Source organism: Equus asinus, chromosome 26 (assembly GCF_041296235.1).
Source record: "Equus asinus isolate D_3611 breed Donkey chromosome 26, EquAss-T2T_v2, whole genome shotgun sequence".
In the NCBI taxonomy this organism is placed as follows: domain Eukaryota; kingdom Metazoa; phylum Chordata; class Mammalia; order Perissodactyla; family Equidae; genus Equus; species Equus asinus.
This window is the reverse complement of record NC_091815.1, coordinates 18,541,192-18,558,821: the sequence shown is the minus strand read 5'-3', so window position 1 is coordinate 18,558,821 and position 17,630 is coordinate 18,541,192. Positions and strand designations below refer to the sequence as shown.

Below are 17,630 nucleotides of genomic sequence, written 5' to 3'. Positions count from 1 at the left end.
ATGCATCCTCCGCTCCCCTGCGCGGCGCCCGGGACTTTGGCCTCACTTGACCTCGCCAAGCCCCAGTCTCCAATCGGAAATGGTGACACCGAACGCAGGTGGCGCTGCGCGCGCAGCGCCCGGTCGGCCGCTTCCCGGGGAACCCAGGGAGGAGCGCCCTGCTCGCCCGCCCGCCGCGGCCAGACAGTCGCCCCTCGCTCGCCTCGCAGGCCGTCCCCACCCGGCCGCCCCCGACCCCCAGCGCACCGCAGTCGCGGAGCCCCGAGGGGCGGGCTCCAAGGTGCGCTCGCCTCCTCCCGCCGGGCAGGGCGCCGGCTGAAACGGCCTCTCGGGGGCACCCACACCCCTAAAGCGAGGGGGAGCCCGGAAGAGCGCAGAGCAAAAAGCCACCGCAGCAAAAAACAGAGCTGCGACGCTCGGTTGAGGCACCGCTGGGATTCGAACCCAGGATCTCCTGTTTACTAGACAGGCGCTTTAACCAACTAAGCCACGGCGCCGCCCGCACAACCACCGCGAGAATCTTGGCCCCATCACTAGGTTTTCCATCTGCCCAGTGCATGCGCACAAGTTTTGTCCGAGGCAGGCGCATGCGTAATGCAGAGCCCGGCTAGCAAGCGTGTTAACAAGACCGGTCGGACCCAAGGCTGGAGGCGCGGGCGGCGCACAGAGGCCGAGCCGGTCTTGACTTTTCGGTCTCTTTAGTGGTCGCACCCGAGCCGGGGTGGCCCCGTCTTTGGGAGATGGTCGCACAAGGTGCGCGCCTTCTGCCTGGCGCAGGAGGCCCCCCAGGCTGTCCCGCGAGGCCGCCTGCGGGCTCCTCCGCGGTCCGCTCAGGGCGCACACCGGCCGAGGCCCCGCACGGACCGCGCATCCGACCCGTCGCGCTGGCCCCCTCGGCTGGGAGGCCGGCGGCCGCCTCGGTCGCGCTTGGACCATCAGGGTCACCGGCCCTGCCTGCCCCGGAGCGCACCCGCCCGCCTGTGGGACCAGACCCCTGGCTTCTCCCGCGGAGCCTGAGCCCGGGCAGAGTCCGGGGCGCTGGGGTACCCCGAGCAGGCGCCGAGGGATGGAGAGCCTCAAGGGCCCCGGCCGCTGGCCTTGGAGCGCCGCCGCGTCAGTGGGGAGGTCTCGGCTGCCGAAGCACGGCCAGGCCCTCCCCACACAGGCGTCTCACTCGCCTGCTCTGGGTCTCCTCGCTCAGACACATCAGCCACTTCGCCCCAACACTTTTTAGAGGGCCTTTGAGCAACGGCAAGACCAAACACTGCTAATCCAGTCACCCAGCAATTCCTCCGGCGGGAGAGTCTCACCCACAGAAACGAAACTCTGCAAAATAGATGCACAGGAAAGTGCGCTCCAGTATTATCTGTAACAGGAGAAAACGACGAACCACCCAAGGGCCCCACAGTCCCGCCAGCCTCCGCGGCGGCGGGGAGAACACTTCTGCGCGTCTTCCTGCGGGGACGGACGGAGACCACCAGCAGGAGGACTCCTCTGCGAGAGAGCCCCCTTGCTGGGAGGGCGTGAAATGGCGTGTTGACGCGTTCGTACATCATTCATGTAAATAAATGGGTAAACACTGAGCAGCCAGCTCGAGTCTGGGCAATCACCCAGGCTGTGACTGAGGAGCGCAAGACGCGCCCAAATAATGACGACCAGGTTACGGTGCTCAGGGGCGCCATTAGTGGATGTCAGTCAATTGACGCTCTATAAGTCAGTTCTGTAGTTAAGCTTTAAAAACGGACCAAGGGAGATGCTGATGTTATCTGATGGAAACCATGTGAGTCATACCAAACGGAAGAGAGAGCCCTTTACGTGTAACTGAAACCTTCGCTGCTTCTGAAGTAATTGATTTATGTCGTACCATCCGCTGTGGAAGCAGGAAGAAGGCTGTGCATGGGCATTCTGGAAACTGAAAAGTCTGGGGTGGAGAGCACGAAACATTCCGTGATGGAAATGCCCACCACCCGCCTGCCTAACCAGATCTTCAGCTCTGGGCAGGTGGACATCTGGGAGCGTTGGCCAGGGAGGCACCCACAGTGCCTTACCACTCTATGGTGTCCTCCACAGAGGGGACCCACACATCTTCCTACTCATTCCACAAGCCCTTCCTCAGGGCTGCTGGTGCCAACCCCCAAAATATGCGTTACAGGGCAACTCTAGAGTCCAGAATATGTTCCAAAAATGAGATAGCATGAACACCAAGACGTAAGGCTTAGAAACAGCAAAAATGTTCTAGAATTCACACGCACACTTGTTTCCCAAACAAGTCTAGATTTATTCTGCATGAAAACTGAAAACAAGGCAGTCAGTCTCTAAGGGTGCTGTGGAGCTGAGCAGGTGGCACGGTGTTGGGAGCCCAGCCAGGGCTGGGCCCCTGCCTCAGTCCAACAGGCCCACCTGGCCAGGGTGGGGTGAGAGAAAGGTCCCTGCAGAGCCCCAAAACCTCCATGACAGGTGGCCTGTGCTCAAGTCACTCGAAGGGCTCAGTGGCCATGCTCCTCCTTGTCCAGGCTGCACTCACTTGCCAGTGAGCCCACCCTTTCCGATGACAATGAGGCCTCTGCCAAGTCTTTTGCCTCCATCCGGCAGAACACGCATTGGGTGACTGTTTCAGAAAAGATGTCACTTTCGTAGATGGAGAAAGGTCTGTCACATCCTTCGCACTGACATGAAATATTTTTAAAAAGCAGAAAGGAGGTGCTGGTCAGGAGGTATCAAGGCATGCAATGCAAATTCTCCCACCAGATCCAGTGACCTTGGGCTGGGCCGAGCCCAGAGCTGCCTCTCGTCTCGGGGTCTGACCCCACAAGGGTGGAAAGTGCAGGCCGCTGAGCGAGAATGAGCACAGGCTTCTCCCTCTCTTCCCCCACTAAAAGCTGTGCAGGTACTGCCAGCTCGTGTCCCCTGCCATGGAGGCCCTGGGGGCAGGAGTGGCAAGCCACTTGGCGTGGAAAGTACAGGGGGTGGGTGTCTGACCTAGTCCTCTGCTCTGCAGGGCGAACTGTGGGGCCGAGGGGATGTCCTAAGTCCCTGACATCCCTAACTTACAGAACCGTGAGAGGCAAGTAGGCAAGACTTCTAAACAAGGCAGGGACTTTAACAAAATGATGGAGTTGCTGAGCATCCTCCTCCATCTCAGCCTGTTTCTGGCTCAAGTGCATGAGAACAGCGGATACAGCGGCAGCTCCTCTCACCACATCTGCTTCCACAAAGAATTCGGCAACACCACCAGGTGGGCTCTCCCGCCATGGGCAGAGGTCTCTCAGAGCTTCCTACCACAGCACGGTGCCCCTGAGACAAGCCCGCAAGGTGGCATGCCCCAGCCCTGGCACTCCAAGGCCCTGTGCTTTGCCACCTGGCCCACTCTTGGGCACTGGGCCTGCAGCAGACAGGGGCTAACCCCACCAGGGCAGGCCCTCTGGAAAATCTGGCCTCCAAGAGGTCTCATATTAATTCAGGGCAAGTCAAATGCAGAGGGCTAATCTTTGCTACAGCTTCAGGTCAGTCTCTTTCTTTTCCTTCTTTTGCAAGAAAGAAATTAAATCGTTTACCTACCTTTTTCTGTGGAATAATTTCCCATGGCCCAACCCCAGAACAACGGGGCTCAGAGGGGGCAGATCTTGTTGGCAGGTGGAGGACATGGGCAAGCGCTGCTCTGTAGCCAGTCAGTTTCCAGGGCCTAAGGGCCAACATGGCCACAAAGACCCTGAGGACCAGCTGGCCACAAAGATGAGGTCCATTTGGGCACCCCCCCCCCCACCTCCCTGCCCCTCAGTCCTGTTCCAAAATTAGCCGTTCTCAGGAGCAGTGGCTCCCCTCCAGACCTTCCGAGGGGAGACAAGCCTTGGTGGCTCCAGGATTCTGAGGGGCAAAGGATTCAAGAGGGCCCAGCATAGAGTCCTCAGCCTCTCCAGGTGGCAGCCCGGTGTCTGCAGCACAGCCCCGGCAGGGGCAGACCTCCACTGCCTGGGGAGAGCTCTGTGGCCAGCATGGCTCACCTGGTGAAGCAGGAGATGTGCCCACTCTACCCCAATCTTCCACTAGAGAAACAGGCACCTGAGCCCCTCCCATGAAAGACAGGGTCCTGGAGGTGCTACTTGGCAATGGGGTCTGCTGCGGGGTGTAGGAGGTTCAGCTGATGTCCAGCCATGTGCCCAGCCGTTCCTCCCCTGCTCCCTTGGGCCTCATCTCCCACTTCTGCTCACTCACTCCACTCCTCGAACACGCCCAGCTGGCTCCTGCCTCAGGGTCTGCCCACTGGCTGTTCCCTCTGCCGGGAAGTTCTTCCCCTCCACATCTGCACAGCCCACTCCCTCACCACCTTCCAGTTGTGAACAAATGTCACCTTCTCAGTGAGATGCATCCTGACCACCCTTTAAAATGCAGCAGCCTCCAGCACTCCCATTCCCCATGTTAGTTTTCTCCAAATTTCCTATCACCGTGCAACTCACTACGCATAATTCTTATTTCTTTATTCATTATTTGTCTCCCCTTTCAGAATGTAAGCTCCCTGAGGGCAAGAATTTCAATCTTTTTGTTCATGGTGTTTCTCCCCAGTTGTCCAGTAAATGTGTATTCAAATAATAAATTAATTTGTAGAGGGAACTAATGAAAGCCTTCACTGGGCTTAATTTTACCCAATACCGACCTGTTTCACCTTTATGCCCAAGGTCTTTTTGCACTCCATTACCAAAGGAATTTCATCAATGTCTTCGATGTTCCATAGTCTCATGGTCCTGTCCTAAAAACAAGTCAAACGGCAAACCCACAGTCACAAAGTGGGCTCGCTGTGCTGGGAGGACCCAAGAGGTGCCCCACATCCAGATTCTGTGTGGAGGACCTCGACCTGCAGAGAAACAGAGAGAGGGTGACCACCTGCCCTGGTTTCTCCAGCACCATCCCACTTTAGTGCTGTAAGTCTCATGTCCCAGCAAACCCTTTGCAGGGTAAAAAAATCTCATTTTTCAGTGATGAATGTGGAAGTTCTGGAGGAAAAGTACAAAACTCAACAGCAATCCCAAAAATAGCAGCTGAAAGCCAAACTATTTTTAACCTGAAGGATATGCACAGATGACCCACCTTCTGTAGTTGCTGTCACTGTTTTCTGCAGTTTGGATAAATCATTATTGTGAATCCCTCTGAGCAACGTGGTGAAGTATTCAACCTAACTGCATCGTAATTGGCAGTGTTAACAGTCTGCCTTTGATTTGGCCTGTGGATTAACTGTTGTGCTTTGTTTCAAGATCATGCTAGTAGAAGTTTTAACATTGTGAATATTGTGATCATGTTTTCTAAGACTTCAGATAATGAAAATGAGAACAATTACAAGGCCGATGCCAGCCTGCCCCAGACATCACCAACAAAGGAGGTTAAACAGCGGTGTTTAATGAGAGAGGGACAGGTACGTAAAACTAGATTGGGGGGAAATAACCAGAACAAAGCATACCGCACAACCTACAGAAAAGACTGGGCTCGGGTGTGGTGGAGAAGGGGCTGTGGGAGCACGCATGGAGCCTGAGCCTCACACACGTGTGAGCCTCACACGCTTCACACAGGCAAGTTCTTCCAAATCAATCAAACGCTTTTTCACCTTCCAGAAAGACACTGATGCGAGAGAAAATGAAATACAAGGCATCCAGATTGGAAAAGAAGTGAAACCGTGTCTATCTGAAGATTACATGACCTTGTGTATAGAAAATCCTAAGGAATCAACTAAAAAGCTATTAGAACTGTTACACAAGTTCAGCAAGGTGGCAAGATAGAAAATCAATTGTATTTTTATATACTTGCAATGAACAATCTGAAAATGCAATTAAATAAACAGTTCTATTTAGAATAGCATCAAAAAGAATTAAATGCTTACAAATAAATTTAACAAAAGAAGTGCAAAACTTATAGACTGAAAAATAAGAAATATTGTTGAAAGAAACTAAGGAAGATGGAAATAAATAGAAAGACATCCAATGTTCAATGGATCACAAAATTCAATATTGCTAGGATGACACACTCCCCCAAATGATTGACAGTTTCAGCTTAACGCTTGTGAAAATCTTAGCTGATTTCTTTGCAGAAATTGACAAACTGATCCTAAAGGTCGTAGAGAAATTAAACGGACCCAGAATAGACAAAACAATCTTGAACAAGAAGAACAACGTTAGAGAACTCACACCTCCCTATTTCAAAACTTATGACAAAGCTACAGTTATCAAGACAGTGCAGTACAGACATGAGGATAGGCACGTAGGTCAATGGAATAGAATTGAGAGTTCAGAAATAAACTCTCACATTTATGATCAATTGATTTCTGATGGGGCTCCAAGAACTAAAACTGTAAAACTCTTAGAAGAAAACATAGGGGTCAATCTTTGTGACCCCGAATTAAGTGGTGGTTTCTTAGATCTGACACCAAAAACACCAGCAACAAGAGAAAAAATAGACAAACTGGACTTCATCAAAATTAAAAATTTTGTGCTTCAAAGGACATGCATCAAAAAGGTGAAAAGTTATATAAATGGCCAATCAGCACATGAAAAGGGGCTCCACATCATTAACATCAGGCAATGCAAAGCAAAGGTACAAGATACCACTTCACAACCATTAGGATGACTACGATCAAAAAGGTGATAACAAGATGGGTGAGAACGTGGAGCAATCGGAGCCCTCCTACACGGCTGGTGGGAAAGTAAAAGGGTTCAGCACTTCGGAAAATAGGCTGGCAGTTCCTCAAATGGTTAAACATGTACTGTTACCATGTGACCCAGCAGTTCCACTCCTGGGTATACACCCAAAAGAATAAAAAACAGGTTTTCAAACAAAAACTTATTCATGAATATTTGTAGCAGTATTATTCACAATAGCCAAAAGGTAGAAACAATCCCATTTCCATCAACTGATGAATGGATTTAAAAAATGTGGTATATCCATACAATGGAATATTATTCAACAGTAAAAAGAAATGAAGAAACCTTGAAAACATTATGCCAAGTGAAATAAGCCAGTGACAAAGGACTGCATATTGTATGATTACATTTATATGAAATGTCCAGAGGAGGTAAATTTATAGAAACAAAAAGTAGATTAGCACTCCTAGGTCATGCAATAAGACAAAGAACACACAAAAAACAAAAGAAAGCATGTATAGATTGGGAAAGAAAAAGTAAAAGTCTGTGTTCACAGGTGATATTATGGTCTATGTAGAAAATCTGAAAGAATCAACAAAAAAGCTGTTGGAATTAATAAGTGATCATAGCAGGGTTGCAGGTTAATATGCAAAAATCACTTACTTTCCTATATACCAGAAATGAACAAGTGGAATTTTAATTAAAAACACAGTAACATTTACATTAGAACCCCGAAAAAGGAAATACTTAGGTATAAATCTAACAAAATATTTATAAGATCTATGTGAAGAAAACTACAAACTCTGATGAACAAAATTAAGGATAACCAAATGAATGGAAAGATATTCCATGCTCATGGATAGGAAGACTCAGCATTATCAAGATGTCAGTTCTTCCCAACTTGATCTATAGGTTTAATGCAGTCCTAATCAAAATCCCAGTGAGTTATTTTGTGGATATTGACAAACCGATTCTAAAGTTTATATGGCGAGGCAAAAGACCCAGAATAGCCAACACAATAATGACGGAGAGGAACGCAGTTGGAGGACTGACACTACCTCAGTTCAAGACTCACTGTAAAGCTACAGTAATCAAGACAGTGTGGTGTTGGTGAAAGAACAGACAAATCCACCAATGGAACAGAATGGAGAGCCCAGAAATAGACCCACTTCAGTATAGTCAACTGATCTTGACAAAGGAGCAAATGGAGAAATGATAGTCTTTTCAACAAATGATGCTGCAACAACTAGATATCCACATGCAAAAAACTGAATCGAGACACAGACCTTACACTCTTCACAAAAATTAACCCAAAATGGATCACAGACCTAAATGTAAAACACAAAACTAGAAAACTCCTAGAATTGACTGAGGAAAAAGTGTAGACGACCTTGGGTTTGGCAATGACTTTTAGATGCAACACCAAAGGCAAGATCCATGAAAGAAAGAATTGATAAGCTAAACTTTGTAAAAAATAAATTTTTCTTCTGTGAGAAAGACAGAAGAGAATAAAAAGAGAAGCCACAGATTGGGTGATAATATTTGCAAAAGACGCATCTATCTGGACTATTATCCAAAATATACAAAGAACTCTTAAAACTCAGCAGTAAGGGGCTGGCTCTGTAGCCGAGTGCTTAAGTTCACACGCTCCAGTGCATGTGGCCCAGTGTTTTGTTGGTTCGAATCCTGGGCGCGGACATGGCACTGCTCGTCAAGCCACGCTGAGGCAGCGTCCCACATGCCACAACTAGAAGGACCCACAACTAAGAATATACAACTATGTACTGGGGGGCTTTGGGGAGAAAAAGGAAAAAAATAAAATCTTTAAAAAAAAAAAAGAAACCTCAGCAGTAAGAAAACAAACAATTAAAAAATGAACCAAAGACCTTAATGGACACCTCATCAAAGAAGATATGGAGATGGAAATAAGCATATGAAAAGATTGCCCACATCATATGCCATCAGGGATTTGCAAATTAAAAGAACGAGATACCACCACACACCTGTTAGAATGGCAAAAATCCAGAACACTGGCAACACCTACTGCTGGTGAGGATGTGGAGCAATAGGAACTCTCACTCATTGCTGGTGGGGATGCAAAATGGTACGGCTATTTCTGGTCATGGCGAATAGTCCTTTTAACGTTCTTTTGAATTCTGTTTGATAATATTTTGTTGAGGGTATTTGCATCCATATTCATGAGGGATACTGGCCTGTAATTTTCTCTTTTTGTGATGTCTTTATCTGGCTTTGGCATCAGAATAATGCTGGCTTGATTAAATGAGGTTATTATTGTTTTATATTAAATATAAGTAATACTAAAAGGACCATACATCACGATCAAGTGGGACTTATCCCTAGGATGCAAGGATGGTTCAACACATGCAAATCAATAAATGTGATACACCATATTAATAGTGAAACATAAAAATCATATGATCATCCCAATAAACACAGAAAAAGCATTTGACAAAATACAACATCCACTCATGATAAAAACCCTCAAAAAACCGGGTATAGGGGGCTGGCCCCGTGGCCGAGTGGTTAAGTTCGTGCGCTCCGCTGCAGGCGGCCCAGTGTTTCGTTGGTTCAAATCCTGGGCACGGACATGGCACTGCTCATCAGACCACGCTGAGGCAGCGTCCCACATGCCACAACTAGAAGAACCCACAACGAAGAATATACAACTGTGTACCGGGGGGCTTTGGGGAGAAAAAGGAAATAATAAAATCTTTAAAAAATAAAAAAATAAAAAATAAAAAAAAACCGGGTATAGAAGGAAGAAACCTCAACATAATAAAGGTCATATGTGACCAACCCACAGCCAACGTCATACTCAACAGTGAAAGGTTGAAAGCTTTTCCTCTGAGAATGGGAACATGAAGATGGTACCCACGCCCACCACTCCCATTCAACAGAGTTCTGGAAGCCCTGGCCAGAGCAATCGGGCAAGGAAAAAGTAATAAAAGGCATTCAGATCAGAAAGGAGGAAGTAAAACTGTCTTTGTTTGTAGATGACATGATCTTATATGTAGAAAATCCTAAAGGCGCCACAAAAAACTGTCAAAACTAATCAACAAATTCAGTAAGGTTGCAGGATGCAAAATCAACATGTAAAAATCAGTTGCATCTCTATATACTAACAACTAACTATCTGAAAAAGAAAGAAAGAAAACCATCTCATTCACAATAGCACCAAAAACAATAAAATACTTAGGAATACATGTAACCAAGGAGGTGAAAGATCTGTACGCTGAAAACTACACGACTCTGATGAAAGAAATTGAGGAAGACACAAACAGATGGACATGTGTCCCATGTTCATGGGTCAGAAGAATTAACATCGTTAAAATGTCCCTACTACCCAAAGCCGTCTATAGATTCAATGCAATCCTTATCCTAAATTCCAAGGGCATTTTTCGCAGAAATAGAAAAAAAAATTCTAAAATTTCTATGGAACCACAAAAGACCCTGAATAGCGAAAGCAATCTTGAGAAAGTAGAACAAAGCTGGAGGCATCACACTTCCTGATTTCAAACTATACTACAAAGCTCTAGTAAGCAAAACAGTATAGTACTGGCATAAACATAGAGAGTCCAGAAATAAACCCTCACATATACGATCAACTAATATTTGACAAGGGAGTCAAGAATACTCAATGGGGAAAGGTTAGTGTCTTCAATAAATAGTATTGGGAAAACTGAATAACCAAATGCAGAAGAATGCAATTGGACCCCTATCTTACACCACTCACAAAAGTTGACTTGAAATGGATTAAAGACTTAAACATAAGACCTGAAACCATAAGACTTCTAGAAGAAAACAAAGGGAAAAAGCTCCTTTACGTTGGTCTTGGCAACAATGTTTTGAATATGACACTCAAAGCGCAGGCGACAAAAACAAAAATAAGTAGGACTACATCAAACAAAAAAGCTTCTGCACAGCAAAAGAAACAACCAACAAAATGAAAAAACAATCTACAGAATAAAAAAATAGTTGCAAATCATATATCTGATAAGGGGCTAATATCCAAAATACATAAAGAACTCACACAACTCAAGAAAAAAAAAATCCAATTAAAAAGTGGGCAGAGGGGGCCGGCCCGGTGGCACAGCGGCTAAGTGTATACATTCTGCTTTGGCAGCCCGGGGTTCGCCAGTTTGGATCCCGGGTGCGGACATGGCACTGCTTGGCAAGCCATGCTGTGGTATGTATCCCACATATAAAGTAGAGGAAGATGGGCACAGATGTTAGCTCAGGGCCAGTCTTCCTCAGCAAAAAAGAGGAGGATGGGCAGCAGATGTTAGCTCAGGGCTAATCTTCCTCAAAAAAAAAAAAAAGTGGGCAGAGGAACTGAATAGACATTTTTCCAAAGAAGACATACAGATGGCTAACAAGCACATGAAATTGTATTCAACATCATTAATCATCAGGGAAATGCAAATCAAAACTACAATGAGATAACATGTCACACCTGTCAGAGTGGCTATCATCAAAAAGAAAAGACCTAAGTGTTGCTGAGGGTGTGGAGAAAAGGGAACCCTTGTACACTGTTGGTGAGAATATAACTTGGTACAGCCACTATGGAAACAGGTACTGGAAGTGCCTCAAAAAATTAAAAATAGAACTGCCATATGATACAGCCATGCTGCTTCTGAGTATATATCCAAAGGAAATGAAAATGGGATCTTGAAGAGATTTCTGCACCCGCGTGTTCATTGCAGCATCATTCACAACAGCCAAGGTAGGGAAACACCCTAATAGACGAGCGGATGAAGCAGTTGTAGTATCTATACAGTGGAATATTATTCAGCCACGAAAAAGAAGGAAATCCTGCCCATTTCAACAACGTGGATGAACCTTGAGGGCATTAGCCAAGTGAAATGAGTCAGACAGAGAAAGACAAATACTGTATGGTTTCCCTCAGATGTAGACTCTAAAAAAGCGGGGCTCAGAGAAAGAGAGTAGAGTGGTGGTTCCCAGGGGCTGGGGGCGGGGGAAATGGGGAGATGTTGGCCAAAGGGTACAGACTTCCAGTCATAAGATGAATAAGTTCAGGGATCAAATGTACAGCATGGTGGTTATAGTTAATAACACTTTATTATATACTTGAAAGTTGCTAAGAGAGTAAATCTTACATGTTCTCACCACAAAAAAGAAGTGGTAATTATGTGACATGATGGGGGTGTTAGCTAACACCATGGTGGTAGCAATTGTGCAATATATAAACGTATCAAATGAACACGTGTACACCTTAAAGTTACACAATGTTATATGTCAATTAAATCTCAATAAAGCTGGAAAAAAGAAATACGTAAATAAATATAAGTAATATCTGTTTAATTGATCCTATTGTATTTCTATTCTCTTTTTCAAAAAGCCCTACATTTATATATCTTAAGAATATACAGGGGCCATCCCCGTGGCCGAGTAGTTGGGTTCACACACTCTGCTTCGGCAGCCCAGGGTTTCGCCGGTTCGAGTCCTGTGCATGGACACGGCACTGCTCGTCAGGCCATGCTGAGGCGGCACCCCACATGCCACAACTAGAAGGACCCACAAGTAGAAGTATACAACTATGTACCAGGGGGCTTTGGGGAGAAGGAAAAATAAAATCTTAAAAAAATAAAAATTAAAAAAAATAAGAATATACAACAATACAGCCTACAAAACTTAAATAGCCAATAAATCCTTTTTTTAAGTCAAAATAATTTGCTGTATCAGAAGACAGAAAGGAACATTACAAAATATTTTTATAATTTTCCTAAACATATTTGTTTAATTAGTCCTACTATTAATTATTGCTGTTAACTAGTCCTGTTGTTTTGTTTAAATTATAGCGTTCATGTAAGAGAAAAGTAAAAAACACAGAATAAACGCTCAAATTTCAAATAAACGCTCATTTTTATACTTTGTACTGTGCTTTCACTTTTTTCCAGCTTTATGGAGCTATAATTGACATAATCATTTTTCATATTTTTATGTTAAAGTAACACATAGGCATGGAATTTTCATAATGTATGATATGATTATGGGTTCTTGTTGGGCGTGCGGTATCCTGGGTTGGTTCTCTCACGAGTTGGTCATGGTAGGCAGAGCCTTGCACACAGTCTCACAAACCTGGAAATCCCCAGCCTAGAGAATGACATGGCTCTCATAAAGGTGGGGGGAAGGTGGGACCCCACTTCTCTGGTGCTCACCCTGAGAGGACGGCCCTCAGGATATCCTGGGGTGGCCATTACACACCATTGGGACGGGAATCCTAGGGTGTAGTGGAGCGGGGCGGGAAAGACCCACTGGGGACTTCGGGGGGTCTCTGCTGCTTGTCCATGAGCTGATGCGTCCCCTCCAAGGGCCCCTTTTGATTCCATCACTCAGCAGTCCAGACCAGCCCTTCCTCCAACAAAGTTCAAATGTCAGTGGTGCAGACACAGAAATACCTGGAACTCCCCACAAGAGCAGATGGAAGGCCCTGCCTTCCACCTTCCCAGGCAGCTCCCTGGAGGCGGTTGGCCTGGCCCGGCGTGGCCCTCAGACAGAGGCTGCTCAGGAATTTTACTTGACAGTAACTCTTCCCCTAACACCAATTCTCACAATGTGAGAGAGATTTTAAGTCACTTAAAGGTTGGCCACTTTTACCTTTGAAGCAGACAGGATCCATTTCTTGTTGCTGCTGATGGCGACATCCATCACCCAGTCATTATGGCCCTGAAGAAAAATAGAATGTTAGGGACGACATAGAGAAAAAGCTTTACTAAGAACAACAAAAATACAAAGCCAGGAACCAATGTTGCTTATGTTTAAGAGCAACTAATCGTGCTTCCCTGGTTTCACCAATGACATTTAAGGCGGGATACAAAGTGTAAAGGCTTATGACGTGTGTACACCGTGTCGCATGTGTTTTTAAAAACAGTTCTCTGGTGGTTAGTAGGACAGGAAAAAAAAGATATCCCAGCTGGGCCCCGAGCACCTCTTGCAGGATTTTGTTCACACTCTGTGTTCTAGAAAATGCCACTCAGAGTTGCTATTGGTGAGGGGGCTTTGGCTTCCAGGAACTGCGGACCCATCCACTGAGGCTTACGCAAATGCGAGATGCTTTCCTCGGGGACAAGGAGTCGGAGGGGACAGAGACCAGTGCTGGTTCAGACACTTGAGGACGTGAGGGCCCTGCATCGTTATCACTGTTTGGCCTTCCCTTATGGAAAGAGGTGGAAGGTGAGGCAGAGTGGTATGATAGGAAGACAGCGTAGGGAGCACAGAGAAGGTTAAACTGCTGTGTGTAACAAAGGGACAGGAATTTGGGGGTAGAATAGACACAGAGGAGAGAGGAGAAGGGAAGACAGGACAACCTGCTGGAGGACAAAGGGACTTTTAAACACAGGGCGGTTGAACAGTCAGTTTTAAGCTGCTCATTTGCTGTGTGAACTCCGTTTGCCTCTCCAAACCCTCGGAGCAGAAGGGTGGAGACCAGCGCTGGGAGCTTGTGGTGATCAAGGGGACGTAGTCTACATTTGGGTCACAGGACACAGAGAGACCGAGATTCATGCATGCAAGCATTCGCAGCCAAAGGCAGCCATGAGCTCGCAGGATCAGGGGGTATGCAGAAATCTCAGGATGGGGGCACCCGGAACACAGGCACCACAGTGGCCAGTCCTGGGACCGCCTAACCTCTGGATTCTTGCTGTGCTGGATAATCCATCCCCATGTTATAGAGCTACTTTGAGTTGAGTCTCTTCTAACTTGCAGCCAAAAGCACTCAGTTGACACCCGCCACTCTGGAGCCTCACCGCTCTCTGTGCCAGCTCATGGCATTCGTCCTTCTGCACAGTGATTTCTGCTGTTCCTAGACACTTTCCCATCTCCAAGTTTTTGCATTTGCTGTTCCATCTGCCTGGAATGCCCTTCCCCAAGATCCTCACTCATCCAGTCCCTCTTTGCCATCCGTTTCTCAGCACAAATGCCACCTTCTCCAAGAGGCCATCCCTGCCCACCCAATGTGGATTAGTCCCCAGAGTCTCTTTCTGCCATTCCACTCTGTGTGGTTTCTCCATTTCACTCATCACTGTTGATGATTCATTTGTTAGTTTCTTATCAGTCCTTCCCCACAGAGATGCCAGTTCCACCGGGGACGTCTAGGTCGGCCTCACCCACTGACGTACCCCCAGCAGCCGGCACCCGGCACCCAGCTTGGAATGACTAAGGAATGGAGCTGAGCGCCTCGATCTGATGCTGGCACTTGTACCTTCAAGGAGAGCTTCCGGTAGCCTTCTCCTACATCCCAAACAGCCACAGTCCTGTCGAACCCTCCAGACACGAGAATAGAGGCTGCAACATAAAACGAAAGAGTCTCAGAGGGTCACATTCCCAGCCAACTGCTTCCTGCTCCGGGGAGGCCAAAACGGGCTGAGGATGCATTTATGATGCCACCATGACTCGCTCTGAGGACACTCACACCCCTTCCTGGTGCGGCTCAATGACCTCCAACCAGCTACAGTCAGCTCTCGCTTTTCACGGTAGTCACCTTCTATAAAGCTACTGCGAGTGCTGACTGAGCGCATACTGAACCGTTGCTCCTACGGAAAATACAGGGCCCGGCTCCTGTGAGCCTCTGGTCGCAACATTTCCTTATCCAATCAACACGTAACCTTGGTGATGTCCGTTTCTGTTTAAAGACACCTTATTTGATATATATTGTTATTCACAAACATTGCATTCGTGGCCATCTATGCTGTAACTCGTGCCTGAGTGAAGTCTATCTAACACAAGCGTCTGCCCCGTGAGGCACACCACGGCCTTCTTCCCCTTAGGAACACTGGACAGCACTTCGGCACTATGCCAGGGAACCAGTTTAAACAGCAAAATCACCAATAAAAAGCTCAAAATACAGAGAACGTGGCACTCAACAGACCACAAAAAAGGCACTTGATGGTAAGAGAGTTGAAACAAGAAGGCCGAGGGTCGCCTTGTTCAGCCTCGGCTGGGAGCGAGTACACAGGCTGACTCAGAATTTCACTGCTCTGCGCGTAGCCATGAGGGACCACAAAAGCAACATGAGTATTGAATGGGTTAGGGTTACAGACAAATTTTAGCCAGAAGGCGAATTGACAAATATGGAATCCGCGAATAGTGATAACTGACTCTGAACCTGGTGAAGCCAAAGACAGAAGCTGGTGGGGTGCCTTGGAGTGGGGTCCGGCTCACACAGAGCTGCTTCTGAAGAGGGAAAGTTGTTCAGAGACGCCCTAGCTCTTGTCCAGCCAGGCCCCGATTGTGTGTGTACCTGCTGGGTCCCCCCAACGCACACACAGAACCAGCCGCATTCCCCACGAGGATGGAGGAGCATAACATTTGGCTCCTAGGTGTCAGGAGCAGTCACTTCCCTCATGGGGCTAACTGCCATGGCAGCTTCCTGTCACTGCCCCTGCTCGCATCCATGCCCCTTCATCCGGAAATAGCTTTCCAATTCCCCATGGGAAGCACCCCTCATCCCCTCTCAATTCTTCTGGTTCAGAGGGTGCTGAGCCCAACCTCTGGCTCTGAGGGTGGGCAAGTCACTCAGACCTGGCTGGTCAGAGCCTTTCATCCCCTCCGAACATGATGGGTTCAGAGATGGGCATGTGTCCCAAGCAGAGCCAGTGGGAGCCTTTCCAGGGACTTGTGTTGGCACCATCAGAGAGAGGGTCTCTTCTTCTCAAGGACTGGACCCTCTGTCAGCCTGGACCACCGGAGACCATCTTGAGCTGAGGGGCAGAGTAGGAAAGCAGGCTTCCTGACTGTTTCTGAGCGTCGGGACCCAACCACAGCAGACATGAGATCTGCTCCCTCCCAGGCTTCTCCATTACAGGAGTTAAGAAATTTCTTTTGTTGATTAAGCCATGTTGAACTGAGTTTCTGTCACCTGTAAACTCATGCCTGTGAATCTCCCCCTTGGTTTTTTGTTCTCATGGAAAGTAAATCCACCCTCACTGTCGGCGTCACTGGATATCGCCCCTCTGTACAGAGGAGAGCCCACGCGAGCGGAACACGAGGAGCTCCGCCTGGCACGCCCACGGGTACAGAGTCCTCCTGCACGCAGATTACTCACTGTCTCTGGCAAAGTGGCAGGAGCTCACGCAGCCTTCGTGGCCCCGCATCAGAGTCACACAGGCTCCCTGGTTTCGAAACTCCCCTGTATGGACGTTCCATATTTTTAAGGTTTTATCCCAAGAGCTTGTGCACAGGAAATGGCCACTGAAGGTAAAACAGCAGTTTGAGATGGCGTTGGCATGCGCCCTGAAACACAGATGGAAAGGGCACACATGAGCACTTCCCGCCCAGAGGAGCTGAGGACACGCCTAAAGGGGCGAGCAGAGGGGGCATTGCAGCCGATCCCCTGAGACCTAATGGACGTCATCCCTTTGCTCCCTGCTTACCATGGTCCAGATATTAACTGCTCTGTGTCACACTGTGTCACCCTCTTCCAGGATTTCTCAATCAGGCAATATTGACATTCTGTGCTGGATAATTCTTTGTGGTAGGAGGCTGTCCTGTGCATTCTGGGATGTTTAGCAGCATCTTTGGAGTCCACCCACTAGAGCCAGTAGCCCCACATCCGGTTGTGACAGCCAAGAATGTCTCCAGACACTACCAAACGTCTACGGGGGACGAACTTGCCCCCGCTTGTGAACCTCTGCACTATTCACGGCTGCTTGAGGCCCAAAAGCAGCTGGAGAAGCTGTCAGGGATGGTCATGGGGCTAAGAGCCTTCAGGTTTGGTGCTGGATCACGCGGACAGAGTGGGTCTCCTGCTCATGCTCTGCCTGCATCCTCTCCGAGACGGGGCGGCTCAGCACCCCCCACCCCTCCCGCTTAGCCCCTACTTCTCTGCACTCCAGCTGCTCTCTCCTTTCCCCTCCCTCTCTCCTCAGCTGTCTTCAGGGTCATGAAAGCGGATTTTAATGTTGGGCATTTAATTAACAAAATTTTCGATTATCCATTCTCAAATTTAAATGTCTGTTTGAAAAGAAA

General features: G+C 47.7%; 1 protein-coding gene and 1 non-coding gene across 2 annotated transcripts in view; both read right to left on the bottom strand.

Moving 5' to 3' along the window:
- Nucleotides 1-423: 423 nt before the first annotated feature.
- On the bottom strand, nt 424-497 carry TRNAT-AGU (transfer RNA threonine (anticodon AGU)). Its single transcript has one exon. It is a non-coding gene; the product is annotated as a tRNA-Thr (tRNA).
- A 1,854-nt stretch (nt 498-2,351) lies between these two features.
- WDR88 (WD repeat domain 88) overlaps nt 2,352-17,630 on the bottom strand; it is a 35,432-nt gene continuing 20,153 nt past the window's right edge. The window contains exons 7-11 of the mRNA XM_014835808.3: nt 16,708-16,895; nt 14,866-14,948; nt 13,263-13,331; nt 4,652-4,744; nt 2,352-2,666 (exon numbers count right to left, since the gene is read on the bottom strand). Coding sequence (XP_014691294.1) covers nt 2,487-2,666; nt 4,652-4,744; nt 13,263-13,331; nt 14,866-14,948; nt 16,708-16,895 — 613 coding nt within the window. The 3' untranslated portion in view covers nt 2,352-2,486. The remainder of the gene's footprint in view (nt 2,667-4,651; nt 4,745-13,262; nt 13,332-14,865; nt 14,949-16,707; nt 16,896-17,630) is intronic.